At 42.9% G+C, this 17,955-nt stretch overlaps 1 protein-coding gene across 5 annotated transcripts in view; it reads left to right on the top strand.

Moving 5' to 3' along the window:
• Positions 1-17,955, top strand: part of LOC148325173 (voltage-gated inwardly rectifying potassium channel KCNH6-like) — an 84,939-nt gene that overhangs the window by 36,238 nt on the left and 30,746 nt on the right. For all 5 annotated transcript variants that reach the window (XM_088311870.1, XM_088311872.1, XM_088311871.1 and 2 more), the window contains exons 3-7: positions 3,470-3,634; positions 4,069-4,486; positions 6,088-6,194; positions 8,529-8,599; positions 9,531-9,650. In XM_088311870.1, coding sequence (XP_088167996.1) covers positions 3,470-3,634; positions 4,069-4,486; positions 6,088-6,194; positions 8,529-8,599; positions 9,531-9,650 — 881 coding nt within the window. The remainder of the gene's footprint in view (positions 1-3,469; positions 3,635-4,068; positions 4,487-6,087; positions 6,195-8,528; positions 8,600-9,530; positions 9,651-17,955) is intronic.

The following is a 17,955-nucleotide window of genomic DNA, read 5'->3' on the forward strand; positions in this document are numbered from 1 at the left end:
ACATAATCATTTTGTCATGGTTCTAAGGTAAGAATTATAGGTTGTTGTTTGGTGCTCATTTTCTCCCCAAGCCAGTTATCTCATGGATGAACTTAAAGACTTACGCCACACCTGGGCAAGGTTTTTTGGTTAATATGTGTAAACATGCCATTTTATTTATTTATTTTTTTTCAGTTTTAATTTCTTAATTATAACAACATATATAATGGCCACATTTTAAAGCAAGACAATTTACTGTTTCATAAACAGACATTCATTTTATATTTAACACAGTTGAGTTGCATGGCAGTATGGGACCTTGCACTTAAATGTGAATGGACTAACAATTAGACCCCTCGTGTCTAAAGCCAGAAGGCAGCCATCTTAAGTTGCCTCTGTTACTGTCAACTTCTTTTCGGTGAAAACATTGTTATGGATGCACATTTCATGCTTGGATCCTTGTATGGAGTAATGTCAGCCTCACAAAGAACGAACTTCAAGTTCTTTGACCATTAAGCGTATATTTTCTCAGTATTGTGAACAGTGACTGAGGATAGGTTTATATTTCTCTGAAAGTTTTGTCCCTTTTGTTTTCATTGTTGATGATTCTGACAACATGATGCAGAGGAATCTTTCAGTACTACTCAGAGACATAGTTTATATTCATTGTTAATGATGAAACGCAGGAACCCACACTTCTCCCGGACTTATTGATACAACTGTATGCCAAACACGGGGGCATTTTTGCCATACAGGCAGAAAATAATGTGAAAACACAGCGCAGGCTTAGCGAGTGGCAACGTAAGATGACGACCAGTGGCTTCACTTCTCCTGACAGTGAGTAAGTAACATTGTTAGTACATTCATATATATTTCAGTGTATGGGACCCTGTGATCAGCTATCTTACGAAGCACAGCTCTCTGTGGCAGCCATCCGTTGTCAACTCTCTCTTGGTCCACGGACCGCCAGTGCTCAATTGCATTGGTATACCACTTACGGGCACCCTTAATTATACTCATCCATTCATCCATCCATCCATCATCTGAGCTGCTTCTCCTCACAAGGGTCGAGAGCGTGCTGGAGAACCCACGCAGGAAGGACGGAGACTGAATCAAACCCTGCACTTCATGCTAACCCGTCATACACCGTGCCGCCTTGATTATAATCAAAGAAAAACAATCTGAGTGTCAAACGACGTGGTGCATGTGTGTTCTCAAAAATCGTACTTAATCTTGATAAATGTAATATGTAGTTAAGAAAATATGTCTTATATTATATATTATATATAAATTTACTCTAAATGTAAAGAGAATAAATATATATAAAGAAAAATATGTAATAAATAGTTTGAAAATAAAAAAAAAGCAAAGTGAATAAAAAGTCCTCTATTTCAAACATAAATTACACAATTGGAACAGCAATACACGTGCCTGTTCACATTTTTAATCTAGTAAAGTTTGATTTTGACAAAAGTTCACCTTCTCTAGCATGAAAGGAAAAACTTAAACAAAAATAAGGCGTTTTCATTTTTATTTTCATTACTCACTGTAGGGTGCTGCTTTATGCCGCTGAAAATGAATGTTTTTAAAGTACATTTGCAGGTGCTACTGTTTCAAAATGATTTGTATTTGAAAATAAATTATTCAGTTTTATAGATCCCATCCATTTGTCTATTGCTGGAGCTCAACGTTCAAATGAACTTTGATAGATTTGGTTTAGTCATAGACTTTCCTAAAAGGTGTTATTCTTCTCTTTTATAAATGTGGGAATTAAATGTCATTATAATGTACAAAATGGTCTAATTCAATTCACTCACCCTTTGAACTTCTGTCCGAGAACTGCTTCTGCTTCCATTTTGAGGCGCAAATGCTTTTTGTGCTGCATGCAAACGCCCAATAAACTCGTGTGTCCTTTTTCCTGTCTCATTCCGCCATCTGGCGGAAATATTAGGAATTACTCCAGCCTATGAATTCAGTATTCAGTCACGTCCCAAAATAGTCCTTCCTACAATCCATCACATAATTTAGCAGCATGAGCAGTACAGCCCCCCCACCTCCTACACCAGAGGTATTCAATTAAAAGTCACAGAGGTCCAAGATTAAAATTCCAATTAAAAGGTCAGAACCAAAGTCCAACTTCCCTTAATGTCTAGCCTATGTCACATTTTTATATAGTTTCAATATTTAGTCATTTTCAACAGAGCGCACTTATATACTAAATATTTAGCAATGTTCCCATTCAACACCTTTGCCAGTCAAACAAATATAAGGTGTTCACATTTAAGAAAATGTGGCTCCAGGAATTTAAGGGTGCCACTTCCAAAAAAAAACTGTAAAATATCTCCTGCAGAAATATATCAAGTGCTAAGCATTGTTTTAACATTTTTTACCTTTTTTCTTAAATCAAAGAGTTATCAGCCTAAACCCTAATTATTCAACATGTTCAGTACACAATCAATAAAAATGGCTGTCCTCATGAAAAACTAATTCAAAATGTGCTTTGACACCACCTTTTCTTTTGAATATTTTTTTAACTTCTCTTAATGAGAAAAATGAGTTTGTGACTGCCCTGCCAGTGACTTAAATATGGGTTGGAACAGAGTCAGGGCCATTGGGATTTGGTAGATTATTTCACACATCTGGGCTTTGTGTTTTCCTTTAAATAATGTTTGTGCAACAGCATTTAAGCGCTCCTTCACAACTTCTCCACCACTGATTGTTTTTTTATGTTTCCTCTAATTCCATAATACTTTTAGTGAACATTCGTTTGCATGCAGCTGGGCTGTAAACGAAAATGTAAAAATCTGTTATACTGCACTCAAAGTTCGATGTTTTTGCGTGCGCTCACCTCAAACTTCAGCGGATAACTTTGCAAAAAGGGGCGGTGCTTTGTTTCGTAGTGGCGCTTCGCAATGTTGCGACGGTTTCGGAGCATATGATGCACACTGGTTTTGAATCGGCTGCAGCCAGAACAAAACTAAATTTCTCCGTCCATTCATTTCAAACAACACCCATCGACCTTGCTAACTTTTTAGCAAGGCATACTGCCAGCAGCACTCTCTTCCGGTCTGCTGCGCAATTGGCAGTGGATAGTAAACAAAAGATCTGATTGGCTCAAATCAGTGACGCCTTTTCTGTATTAACTAGAATTGCGAATGCGCCCTGAAAAAAAATCATCATAGATTGGTCGTGGGTCCGGTCCGAACCATCGCGTCGTCCGCATTCGGACCGCGGTCCGCCATTTGGTGATGCCTGCCCTACACTATCCCAAAATGTAGTTTAAGTTCTGATACACAGAATATGAGACGTCAGAATGAAAGGACAAGTAAAAATGTTTCAGAACTAAATTGAGTAGAACAACAATGTTCCTAAAAGTGCTCCACTCCTCAGTTTCAGGAGTCTCATCTTGACTTGGCTTGGTGCAATAAAAATAAAATCTCCCTGCCATTGAAAAGAACAATGACATCTGTGTTCCCCTGTCTTTCTGCAGGAGTGTGTTTTCACTGTTTAATAGACGTGGTCCCTGTAAAGAAAGAAGACGGTCGGGTCATCATGTTTATTCTTAATTTTGAGCTTCCAGCGGACATCCGAACCTCCAGTAGCTCTCCAGCCAGCGAGCTTAGCAGAGTACTGCGTCTCCCCTGGCTGACTTTGGGTAAGAAACATAAACTCGCACTGTAATAGTGTAACACCTTTAAATATTCTTTTTTGTGCTAGTGTAATTGATGGCAGCAGCAACAACAGTAATGAGCGATTGTGTTTGCTTCTCAAATGATAATCACCTCAAATGTACAATTTTTGGGGGAATTATTATTTGCCCGATGTTGTGACATTTGCCAGACAGAATTTATCGGGCTCTGTCCCATATTCCAACAGCCCATTTGGTTGTGGGGTAGCCCACAGGTAAATTATTTGATGATTCTAATGCATCCCTGGACAGGAAGTAACAAGCCATGCAAAATATATTAAATCAGCTCCATAACGATTACACGTTCATTTTTTTTCAAATTCTGAATTGAATGGAAAATATTGATCGGACAGTCCATTTGGAAGGCATTCCAAACATCAGTTGTCCTTATGTTCATTTAGCTCGACGACAGCGGCTCGGCCTCCTTCTTCGCTCCTTCAGACCCAGGATGGGTGTCTTATCACAGGACACAGAACTCAGTGCGCCGCATGCTGACCTTCCTCTCCTAGGACATGAGTCAGTGGCCCTGGAAAAACTGTTGTCCCTCCCCGAGAGACAACAGCTTCAGGAGGCTGGGGCCGACCTACTGCTCTGGGACAATGAAAAGGTGGAAGATGTGGGTAGCTGGCAACTGGGAAGGGGTGAAGAGATGGGGGACAGAGAGATAAGAGAAGGGGATATTTTGGGCTTGAAATGGGAAATGAGAGCAGAAGGAGAGAGAAGAGAAGGGAGAGAGTTGCATGCATACCCCCACACTGCCGCCTCAGCACGACCAACACAGACTGACCTGCCCCTGGCTTCCTCATGTGTTACAACAAGGTAATAACATTTGATTTTTTTTTTTTTTTGGGGGGGGTATTTATTATTATTTAGCTTTCTTGTTTTTCTTTCACTGTATGCCGTTTTCTCAGATATGTCTTATTAGATAAGTTTGTTCCACTGAACATTGGCCTGCTAACTTATCTTCACACCTCACTAATGCAAAGTTATTACCAATTATGACCATTGCCTGCCATAAAAATGAGCATTCGATATTGTTTTGAAAAACTATCTATACGTCGCAAGAGAAATACGACTAATTTGTTTCTTTTTTGTTTGTTTGTTTTTTCTTAAAACATAGTCACAATAGTTTGGAACATGGTCGTTTAATTTGGAAGTATAATTTACTATTATTTAGATTGTTAGTTTTCATTAAAAAATGTATATATTTTGTTACAGAACCTAGTGTAATTGTTGAAAATGGAATTAATTTTTTAATTATTATGGCCCGGTGCTCTCCAACCTTGTTTTCCCAACTGACACGGTTTCACAAGATATAATTTGGTAAATCAACATAGTCCCAAATAGAACCTAATGATGAAATTTACAACTAATCATTAGTCCAATACTCTGTGTAGTTGTCGTACTTGGTGAGGCCGCCCCACTTGTTTTTGCTTCAACGTGCTATTCTCACCTTTTTTTTTTATTTTATATTATTCCAAAGGCTTATCTTTTAATGCTAAGTGCTTAGGTCCTATGTCATATATATACACACACTCACACACACACTGAACCAAAAATAACAAAGACAGATCATGACACAATTATTCAACAATTATAACAATTATGTCTGATTTCTGATTTCAGAACTAGTAATCCATTAATTTCTTGTGTGTACGTAATAACACCATATGACGATTAAATATTTATTTGTTGTCGCCAACGTAACGGCCTTCAGAGGGAAGCCGTAGCTGCAAAGTGGCCCATGACAAAAATGAGATTGACACACTTGATAGATGTGAAGACACTGATCATGTAATAATGTCTTACAATAATTCTCAGATATGATTTACGAAGCTAGGAAGCAGATACATACCAATATGCAAAATTGTAATTGTATTAACGAATTGCAGGTGATTCAGTTTTCAAATGATCACACAATAGAATACAATACAACTTTAGCCCACCTCATTCGTAGGAATTCACAATGTCTCATCACAGGTGAGCTATCTTTAGACCAGGCCTGTGGGCTACTCATGTGGTCCTTGTTGGCTGCCAGGTGCTCACAGGTACCATGTTAATTTTTACGTGACCCACAAAAGCAAATAATATCCTTTACATCTACTTCGTGTTTCTTGCTGAAATCTTGATAGGAGTTGCAACATTTTTTATATATTAGTAGATATATTAAGCATTTTTTTCTTACCAACCCCCTTTACCAAACTATTTTAATTGACTATTGATTCCAATACTAGTTAACCCTCAATTTGTTGTGTCTGAGGCATTTGTACATTTTATGGTTTCGAATTTGTAACTCCCTTCACAGGAAAACTACAGCTATAATTTGACCAGAGACAGAATTGAGTCTGATATTGCTGGTCTAGATGAAAATTTTAAATTTAAATGCCAAGCCATTAATGTTCATTTATTTGATTCCACAGGTTAAATAGCAGCCGTGGGAGTTTAAAGCTTTCATCCTCACTGGATGATATGAAGAGTGGCCAAAGTTACTGGGAAAGGGGGATACAGTTTCGACACAGCTTTTCTGGTAAAAAAAAAAAACAAACTCTTATTTATTCCTTGTTCTTGTGTCTATTATTCTACCGTATTAGATATACTATTCTGCACTCTCAATTAGTTTTACCAATAACCACAAGAGGGCACTACAAACCTTTTTAAAACAGTTCCATATGCGTGCATGTTTCAAACTACTGCGCGTCCAAGCTGCAGGAGGGAGCGCTGGAGCCTATCCCAGCTATCTTCAGGCAGTAGGCGGGGTACACCCTGAATTGGTTACCAGCCAATCGCAGGGCACACAAAGACGAACATCCATCCGCGCTCACACTCATACTAGGCGCAATTTAGAGTGTCCAATCAACCTGTCATGCATGTTTTTGGAATGGGGGAGAAAACCGGTGTACTGGAGAAAACCCACACTGGCACGAGTAGAACATGCAAACTCCACACAGGAAGGCCAGTGATTATTTTTATTTTTATTATTAGAGGTGGGCATTGCCTCCTTTGGGGCCAGAGGGCGTTAAGGTTTTTTTTTGTGTGTTTTTAAGGCCGGATTTAATAAGAACAGAAGTGGGTTTTTGTCCATCTGTGTAATTGTCCCAAATCAGGTCAAGTACTCACGGACGTGTTGTGTTGTTTTTTTTTTAAAGAGAACGACCACTGTTTTGTTCTGCGTTACCGCATGGTCACCTGTATAACTAACACTACACAAGTGTTCCCTCCCGTAACATTGTGCTCACAGGCATAGTCTGCCCTTTAGTGGTTCAACACAGGACGCCCGTTTCACTGACGATTTCTACAAACACGTCCAGCCTGTCTTGAATGCGTAACTACAACAAACTGGATATATGATGCTGAATATATGGGGCATATGAAAAAGGTGGATAGTAATTTTGTTTGGTCACCTAACTGGCAACATTTAGTACCTATCTTATCCCTTTCTGGTGAACAAATCTTTTTGATGAACTGATTCTAATGATTCAGTTTACTTAAAAGAACTGTCATATGTGCATCACTAGTGCTTGAGGAAATCTGAAGTACAACACGCAAAACAACTCCTTCATGTCAACATACTCCACATAAACTCATTCTTTTATTTATTTTGACTGTCTGCCATGTACTGGCCACAGTGCCATGACTATCACGTCTAACAGCCCTTTTGACCACACGCGACACGGGTCTCATAGTCCTTGTATTAAATAACGTATTTATGGATGATGAATTATGAAACCTCTGCCGGTATTTTTTTTTATTTAATTTTTTTTGGAGGGGGGGGGCAGAGGGATGCGTGTGGGGGAGGATGGGACAATGAAATGTAGAAACTGAAGCACTTTTGTAGAATGGGCCTGGACGGAGGACAAATATTTTTATGTCTAAGGACGAAAGTGAAAGGGTGCCAAAGTTGTGGTTGGAAGACGGCGGATGGCGTGGCAAAATAGGGTGAAGTGTTCATCTCTACTACAACTAATAATAATAATAATAACTTTGTTCAGTGTTCAATGTCCAATATACAACACAGTACACAGTGGGTCCACTGACTGGGACAGAAATCTGACAGAACTGCATATAAGGTTAACCAGAACATTGATTAAGTTTTTCTTATTTAGTCTGTCACTAAACTTACATCCACTACCACTTGAATTTAAAAAACAAGACAAATCAAAACCAAAACAGATCAAATTGGGCCCAATGGGTCACATGGAAAGGAACAGATGTTACATTCTCTCATTTCTTGTTCATTATCTGAGGTGAGTATCAATGAACAAAGATCCTCATTAAAAAGCATGGGACCCCACTTTGAGACAATATTTGTCAAAACTAACACTTCAACTCATTATCAGCATCAGCAAAGGACATGAATATTGTTGAGTTTTGCATACTGTATTTGACAAAATTTTCTATGGTGCAAATTTACATGAATTGGTGCCATGTTTCATTTTAAAACCAAATTGATTGTCACTAGACGGGATATACTGTACCTTTCAATTCTATGCAGTAGTACAGTCTCCAGCACTTTAGACATGAGACAGGCGATAACACTGCCTGTCATTGGCAAAGATTTTCAGCTTCCCTGCTTGATCGTTGATGATTGGTAACCAGAAACACAAAATCAGGTAACTGATCCGTAAAGCAAAGAAGCCCATGTAACACATAGCCACCATAGGACACACATAGTAAGAATCTGGTAAATTGAATATGTTCCACTGCAATGTTATCAAGACCAGAGGCCTTATTTTCTATATGTTGACAAAATATTTTACAACGTGCGTTTTTCACTTATTTGTTTGCTTAAAGGTCAGAGTAACACAATAGATTTCTCAACTGTCTACTCTGTTTTCATTTCTCCTTTTTGTACACTTTACAGTCACCAATAGAAAGAGCAGTGCACCTGCTGGGATTTCAGACACTGATACAGGTTGTCGGACCAACAATCAGGTAAAGAAACAAGACACGCACTAAAAAACACAAACATATTTAATATTCATGTGAAGGTTATTAAAAAGTCAAAGCAGTATATCAAATTATTTCAGAAACATTGCTCACAAATTACTATATAATGACGACAAAAAGGCACCCATCCATTTTACACTATTTACCACTTTTCCTCATTCTGGTTGTGTGTAATTCGTGTTGCTCAAAGCTTCCCTTGGGCAAGAGGCGGGGTAGATCCCCACTTCAGATTAAGAGTCTTTCATTAACCTAAGAAGCATGTTTTGTAATATTGCAAGAAGCCAGAGTAACATTCTAAAACACACACAAGCACAACAAGCACTTGCCACTATGCTGCCCCAAATGCTGGTCTTTTTAATTTGAGCAAAACTAGATTATTGAATCCTGATTCGAATTGTTGTGGGTAAATGAAAAAATAAAATTCATTTCAAAAGTATTGGCATCTCCTTTGCAATCACAGTTTCTCTCTGAATTTATTCATTGTTCTTATACCTTTGCTCGGAAGGATTTTATTTAGACTGCTTCAATAGAAAACTAAAGCGTAAACAGGTTTACAGTAATGTTACCTGCTACTTTGGAAATTATACGACACAAGACACAGTATTTTGAATATTTTTGCCAGTCAAAATGTTTGGAGATTGGTATTCTAATATAAATTGTAATAATTTGACAGAAAAAAAACTAAAGCCAATAACTGTGTAATATTCTAACAATGAACCATATTACAGATATGAATTACGAATTTAAAGACACAAATTTTATCAGCATTATTTGATTTCCATTTGTTACGAATTCTTCATCGTACTGTACATTTCAATTCCCTCTGCCTCAATAGATGAAAACGTTCTCCTCTTTTTTTTGTCTGTGCACTATACTCAGTTAAATTTTGGTAAATTCATTTTTATGTGTTCTGCAGATGACCCACAGTTTATTAGACACAAAAGCAGATGCTTTTATGACACTTCCTCCGGGAGAAATCCTACCTCCGTGCAAACTGCTGGGCAGAACACACCACGTCACTGAGAAAGTAACTCAGGTAAGTAGAAAGGACTTTACATTACTGATCTCGATGTGATACCTCAAATATATCTCATTCCCTGAATTGTGACTGTCACCTCAGTGATTTCGTCTTTCATCGTAAGAGTATAAAAAAAATTAAAAAGAAAGATTTTGCGGAAAAAGACTAACTGTGGTGATTGCCACAAGTACAATATGAAGTAATACAGTATCCTTAAATGTTTAATAGTATAACTAATAATGTTAATACGTCACATTTTATGGTAACACTATTTGAATGTGGGTTCCTAAGACTGTCATAATCATGACACCTGTCATGAACATGAATGAATCCTTATGACAGATGTCATTAAGTGTCACTCAGTAAATATCACTTTTGATGCAAAGTTGACATTGTTTCAAATGTCATTGTCATGACAACTTGACTTATAAATGATGTTTCTTTTCATGCTAAGTTGACATTGTTTAGGATTTGTTATTTTAAACAATGTCAACTTTGCATCAAAATTGACAGAGAGATGCTTTTTGTGAGTCACTGATGGTGTAGTGGTACACTAGCCCGAGTTGTGTGCGGGCAGCGTGGGTTCGGTTCCCACTCAGTGACGGTGTCTATGTCTGCCCTGTGACTGGCTGGCGACCAGTTCAGGGTGTAGTGCGCCTTTCGCCCGTAGTCAGCTGGGATAGGCACCAGTACCCTCCCGCGACCCTGTACAGGATAAGCGGTGTGGATAATCTCATGACATGACATGCTTTTTGTGAGGAATATATATGGTATATTCTTGATGACTGTGTTGGTGTTGTTGTAGAAAAAGCTATTACAGTAGTAGAGTTGTGACGTGATAAAAGAATATATACGAGTTTCAGCAATTGAGTGCAGGAGAGGTTTGGGCAGAGAAATTCATCACAATACACCTTGCCCACGGTATCTTTGCTTCTTTTCCCATCTCGCAAGAGTTTCGGTCACTTTAGTTTGAGCTTTTGCAATAGCTGTGTAGTTCAATGTTGTTGTGTTGTTGCTTTTGCAGTCGTGCCGAGGTTCATTCAGTGTTGTTGTGTGGTGGAATTTGCAATTGTTGTGACCTTTCTTGGCCACCGTACTTGTCTCATTGAAATCACGATTATTATAGTTGGTTTATGTACAGTAATTTCTGTTCTCTACTACATTTTATAATGTTCAGTAATTTATGGTACAAAGTAAATTAATTAACTATATATATTTATATATTTTAATATTGTATAATTGAATTTTAACTTAGTCTTAATCAGAATTTGAATGTAAAAACACAAGGAATTGGATTCTAGTAGTTTGAGCCACAGTAGTGTTGCAGGAAGAAGCAACTATAACAAAAAGAAGCTCACTAACAATTTAATGTTTTTTTGTCACAAGGAAATGCTGAACATGATTTTACGTAATTGAAGGCTATACGAGTGCTGTAGTACCAAACAATGACAGCCATGCAAATAATGCATTGTTGTTGTGCAGATGATGCAGAGAATATTCATACAATTTAAAGTGTCCTGTAACGCAGTAACCATGATACAATCACAAATGCGCAAATGTTGCAGTGAATCCATTAGCACTTTAAGGCGTCCAGTGTATACACAGATTACATTCCTAAACATACTTCTTCAAACAACATGAGGCTCAGATAATAAAAAAGTAACTATATTTGGTGGTTTGGATGATTCATTTTGCGTATTAGCATCTCTAACAGCCATTGTGTGTCCATTAACAGAAGTGTGCAGACAACATCATAATTATGTACAATCCCAGAAATGAAAATGTATGTTTATTTCATTTATTGCTGCGTCACTCCCATCATTGTCCTTGTCACTAAATACATGTTGCATTGAATTTCCACCATGTTAGCACAACAAACTTTTCTGTTCAGTATCCATACAGATAACACAACCTAAGACATACCCATTTCAGCATGACTTGAGAAATAAAGTCAGCAAAAATGACAGTCCACGGTGACGAGTGGAGACACTGAGAAAATGAACAGGCGGAGAGCATGTATTTATTATTTGTGGAATGCCGAAATCAATCAAGTCCTCCACATGGAGACCCTGGATATCAGGAAAACAAGAGAGCTGGGAGTGGAGGAATGATGAATGGAGGGTAGAACATATGGAGAGGCAGAGATACAATGACTCACTTTCACCTCTTGAGGAGCAATGAGAAGATGCAACTTATGTAAGCTATTGCGATAAACAGTAGAAACAAAGTGCAATATTGAAAAGTATATGTTACTGCTCATCACCGTTTATGAATCCTCCCTTTTCACTGTGAGTCTGTTGGTTTACTCATTTGTCTTAAGATGCAGGTTGTATGAACACATTATGAAACAAGTTAATTTTTTTGCTTGTAAAAATATTCATTCTTCACCAAGCTGATTGTTTACCTCCTTTAAAATTATGTGAGTAGTTAATGGGACACGAGACCAAGAGGGGAGGGGCAAGAGAGAGTGGTGAGAGAGGGGTTTTGTATTTTTCTGTAGACTGAGGGGATTTTGAGAACTACGAAAACCAGCTAAGAGAATACATACTTAAAGAAATATTGATAACTGCGATGGAAGGAAAAACAGACACAGAGTATTTGTCTTTTTACCTTCATCTTGCAAGAAACTGATAAATGAGGAAAAAGAAAATGGACCAAAGACGGCATGCGCATGGTTTATATTCATGACTTCGGTGTTGTGGACCTGGACCATTGGAGGAGTACTGAAGGCAGCATGAAAGTAGGTTTTATAGGGTGTCGCTGTGAAATCATCAAGGGATCATTACTGGGCTCAAAAGAGAATTGAAGCATCTCATCTTTATGGAATACTTTAAAAAGCACAAAAAAATTAGAGAAAAATATTCCTAAAACTATAATGCTGGGCTTGAATGATACAGTGATTGAACAGACGAACAGACTGAAGAAAAAAAGTAGAAAAAAGTGAAAAAGGATTATGTTGACATACATCTGAAAACGTGTGAACAAGTAAAACTTCAACATCTGTCACTTGAGAGAAGACGACTGCTGAGATTGAGAAGAGCACAGGCAGATTGAAACGTTCCTACAGCTGGGGACTACGTCAGCAGTCAGTGTCTGGGACAATAGTGTATCTCCGGACAGCATGTCAACCTTGGGGACTGAACAAAGAAACACCAGGGTAAAAAGAGTTGTCCGTATATCTTCTATAGTCGCTCATGAGGTAAGCATCAAAATGTGATTAAAACTGTCAATACTAAGATCATTGCTGAGCTCCACGAATATGTTAATTGCCATGCAATAAATTGGTAGTTTAGTAGTTCACATGGATGACTTTCATGCAACTGTCTATTGCTGGTCAATGTAAGTGTGAATGAGAATGGTATGAATGGTCTGTCTATGCTCCGTACGATTGATAGGAAACGGTTAGGTTGACTCCAGCTTCACAGAATCTGATACTATATTTTGTCAAATATATTCCAATCGGGGCTCCACTGTGTGGTGTTTGCATGTTGTCCCTCGGAGCCTTAGTGGGTTTTCTCCAGGTACTCTGGTTTCTTCCTACGTTCCAAAAACATGCGTTGTAGGTTAACGGAACACTCTAAATTGAACCTAGATATGATTGTGAGCGCAGGTGGTTGGTTGGTCATCTTTGTGTGTCCTGCCATTGGCTGGCAACCAGTCCAAAGTGTACTCCGCCTACTGCCCGTAGACAGCTAGGTGCTCCTGCACGCCCGCAACCCTTGAGAGGAAAAGCGACTCAGAAAATGGATGGCGCGATGTTACAGGTATTAATATATGTTTTGGTGCATATTTAAGGATGGGAAAAATAGAAGTTGTTTAAACACTGCCATTGCACTGCTTTTTCTAAAGTGAAACTTATTACCAACTAAGATGAGGATGAAAAATCGTTTTTAATAACTGTTATGACACACGATGGAGAAATACTTCAGCTTTGACTTACATCCTATAGTTATATGGCTGTGTGTACGATTTGATTTGACCTTTGTATCTCCTTGATCTTTGGCAGCCATTGATTTATAGCAACGCCCCTCACCAATAACCCCCACCCCACCCACCTTTCCTGAGGATGCTAGTGTCAGATCTCAGTGGAATTAGGATCCACCAATGATTAATTGCAATGTTCACAGCTCCTGCGCTGAGGTCCATGTACAAAGTATGTATATTTATTTTTAGCTCCCACAATAACACATGGCCCAGTTTTTCTTAGTGTGAATGTGTCCATGTTCATCTATACTACCTAATGAATAGGGATGTAACAATTCACTCAAGCACCGATTTGATTCAATTTTCGATTTTTAGTTCCAGATTATGATTCAATTTTATTTAAAATGCTGCCATGCTTGTCTCTGTGCGCTTATGTGGTCCTGCAGCAATTCACAAACAATACGCATTGATGTTTAGCAGGTAAATGCTTTGTGCATTTTAAATGTAACCAAAAACTATTCACAATGCTGAGTTGCACTATTATACGCTCTCTCTCTCTCTCTCTCTCTCTCTCTCTCTCTCTCTCTCACTGTCGCTCTCTCTCCCTCCCCTTCTCACACCCTGCTCATTCCGTAATAACGCAGCTCAACAAAACACAACTGTTAACACAACAACACACGTAACATCTGTTACAATATTTTTTTAGCACTGTAAATTACTATATTCTAATGACGAAGGTAGTTTATGTTTTATTGTCAAGTGCTGCCTTTGATGGTATGTGGCAAATACTGTTGTGTTACTCTGGGTGGTGAAATATATAAATGCAACTGTGAGGGTTCGTCGTACGGCGAGCAGGAGGTGAAGTCACGATCGCCGTACGGCGAGGAGGAGGTGGACCCAAAATGCGAGGAGGCAGGGATAAGGGTAACTTCCAGGGGCTTTATTAAGTAAATCAACACGAGGGCAAAACAAGGAACAAGGTCAAACAACGCGGCAGGGTGCAAAATAACAAAGGCAAACTAAACGTGACTAAACTGGAACAAGGACAGAGAACAAAACGAGACGGGAACGAACTAAGCGGGGATAGGAAAAGGGACAGGGACAGGTGACAAGATCTAGGTGTTGGGTGCGCTGTCCGGCCGAGGCCGGAAGCGAAGGGTGAACTCCACAAACGCTAACCACGATAAGAGTTTCAGACCAGATGTTTATTAGGGCCGACAGAGAACAATCATTCCATGAGCATCCTAAGCTATGGACTAGGGGACAATATAAATTTAGAGATATAATTAATATTACAAGCGCCGCGAGCGGCGAGAACGAAAAGCGCTGGCGGAGCGAGTCACACCAGGAAACAAAAACGAGATTAAACTTAAAGCACTTGCCGAGCAAGGAAAAACTAGAAAATGCAAATGGTCTTACCGCAAAAGGGAAAGAGAAGTCCAAACCACGATGAAAGACGAGCCGTAAACAAGCTGAACATGGATAAACTATGAACGAGAAACATAACACAAGGAACAACAAGGGGTAAACGTGAGCATAAGCTGTGAACATGAGCATTTCGGAGTAATTATCCGACGCCGAGCGATCCTCGGCGCCGGCTTAAATAGTGAGGTCTATTAGCAGGTGATGAGCGTCAGCTGCGCGGCTGGGCGCGTCTGTCCGGTGACGCGCGGCGGGGAGAGCGCGGAGGGGACGCCCTCTGCTGGACGAAAAACAGTCGGGTCATGACACTAGGGGCATGAACGAGAGCGGGAGCGGGAGCGAGAGCGGGAGCGGGAACGAGAACAAGAGCATGAACGAGATCAAAGAGCGGTCATCACAGTCCGTAACGGAGCAACAGGGAGCAACACGGGACAATGACCCGACACTGGGTTGATGGCATGGGAAGCTTAAATAGTCCGGTAATCAGGTGAGCAAATGGGAATCAGGTGTGTGACGGTTAACGATAAGCAGGTGCGTGGCTGGTGAGGACGAGGTGCTGAGGGGAAACGCCCCTACTCAGCTGACCGAAAATAAACCAAAACAACAACACGACAGCATGAACGTAAAAATAAATAATAAATATTTATTTATAACGTAAATATTTATAACGTAAAAATAATAACAAAACCTGTCATGCCCGACGCGGATCATGACAGTACCCCCCCTCCCCAAGGGACGGATTCCAGACATACCAAAACAAAAGAAACCCCATGTCCAAAAACGAGGGTGGGCGGAAGGGGTCGGGAGGTGGGACCCCCACCCGTATACGAGGCCGGTCTGGCGGATGTCCGGGAGGCCAGATCAGCGAGTCTTTTCGTGGTCCTTCAGGCGGCCGTCCGGGTGGCCAGCCCTGCAAGTACCGCCGTGGCCATTCAGGCGGGCGTGCAGGTGGCCAGACCAGTAAGTCCAACAGTGGCCCTTCAGGCGGACGTCCGAGGGGGCCCGAACGCCACATGGAATTCACTGACGAGGCCGAGACGAGGAGCGGTGGCGGGACCCCGGGAGCAGCAGAGGCAGGAGCTTGGAGCTGCGGCGAGTCGTCGGACCCCGCCGGAACAGGGACGAGAAGCGGCGGTGGGTCGTCGAACGCCGTCGAGGCAGGAACTTGGAGCAGTGACGAACCAGATGCAGCCGAGACCGGAACGTGGAGCGGCGGCTGGTCGTCGAGTGTCGCCGAGACAGGGACGTGGAGCGGCGGCTGGTCGTCGAGCCCCGCCGAGACAGGAATGTGGAGCGGTGACGAACCAGATGCAGCCGAGACCGGAACGAGGCCGGTCTGGCGGATGTCCGGGAGGCCAGATAAGCGAGTCTTTTCGTGGTCCTTCGGGCGGCCTTCCGGGTGGCCAGCCCTGCAAGTACCGCCGTGGCCATTCAGGCGGGCGTGCAGGTGGCCAGACCAGTAAGTCCAACAGTGGCCCTTCAGGCGGACGTCCGAGGGGGCCCGAACGCCACATGGAATTCGCTGACGAGGCCGAGACGAGGAGCGGTGGCGGGACCCCGGGAGCAGCAGAGGCAGGAGCTTGGAGCTGCGGCGAGTCGTCGGACCCCGCCGGAACAGGGACGAGAAGCGACGGTGGGTCGTCGAACGCCGTCGAGGCAGGAACTTGGAGCGGTGACGAACCAGATGCAGCCGAGACCGGAACGTGGAGCGGCGGCTGGTCGACGAGTGTCGCCGAGACAGGGACGTGGAGCGGCGGCTGGTCGTCGAACGCCGCCGAGACAGGAACGTGGAGCGGCGGCTGGTCGTCCAGTGTCGCCGAGACAGGGACGTGGAGCGGCGGCTGGTCGTCGAGCCCCGCCGGGACAGGGACGTGGAGCGGCGGCTGGTCGTCGAACCCCGCCGAGACAGGAACGTGGAGCGGCGGCTGGTCGTCGAGCGCTGCCGGGGCCAAGACAAGCAGTGGCGACGGGTCGTCGGATGCCGCCGAGGCAAGTGCGGGGCGCGATGGTGGGTCGTCGTGCGTCGCCGAGGCTGAGGCGAGACGTGGCGGCGGACCGTCGTTCATCGCGGGCACCGGAACCGGGAGCGGCGGCGCTTCGTCGGGCGCCGCTGAGGCAGGGACGGCAGGCGGCGGCTGGTCATCGTCCACCGCCGAGGCAGGAACCTGGAGTGGTGGCGGATCATCGGACGTCGCCGAGACAGAGGCGAGAAGTGGCGGTGGTTCATCTGGCACCGCCGGGACAGAGGCGAGAGGCGGCGGCGTGTCGTCGTCCACCACCGGTGCAGGGACGGGGGGCGGCGGCGGAACATCGTCCACCGCGGGTACAGGAACCGGGAGTGACGGCGCTTCGTGGGACTCCGCTGAGGTAGAGGCGAGAGGCGACGGCGGGTCGAGCTCTGCCTGAACGTGAGCTAGAGGCGGAAGCAAGGTGAGCTCCGCTGGAACGGGAACTTGGGACGGACGCAGGACGTGCTCCGCCGGAACAAGGGCTTGGGACGGACGCCAGACTGGCTCCGCGGGTACGTGAACATGGGGCGGACGCAGGACGTGCTTCGCCTGAACATGAACTTGGGGCGGACGCAGGATGTGCTCCGCTGGGACGTGAACGTGGGACGGACGCACGATGTGCTCCGCCTGAACGTGGGCTTGGGACGGTTGCACAGCGTGCTCCGCGGGATCGAGAACTTGGGACGGACGCAAGACGTGCTCCGCCTGAACATGAACTTGAGGCGGACGCAAGGCGTGCTCCGCCGGAACATGGACTTGGGGCGGAGGCAGGGCGTGCTCCGCCGGAACGGGAACTTGGGACGGACGCAGGACGTGCTCCGCCGGAACAAGGGCTTGGGACGGACGCAGGATGTACTCCGCTGGGACGTAAACGTGGGACGGACGCACGATGTGCTCCGCCTGAACGTGGGCTTGGGACGGTCGCACAGCGTGCTCCGCGGGATCGAGAACGTGGGACGGACGCACGA

This window comes from Idiotropiscis lumnitzeri, chromosome 12, assembly GCF_059441095.1.
Source record: "Idiotropiscis lumnitzeri isolate Australia: NSW breed Sydney's pygmy pipehorse chromosome 12, RoL_Ilum_1.0, whole genome shotgun sequence".
In the NCBI taxonomy this organism is placed as follows: Eukaryota; Metazoa; Chordata; class Actinopteri; order Syngnathiformes; family Syngnathidae; genus Idiotropiscis; species Idiotropiscis lumnitzeri.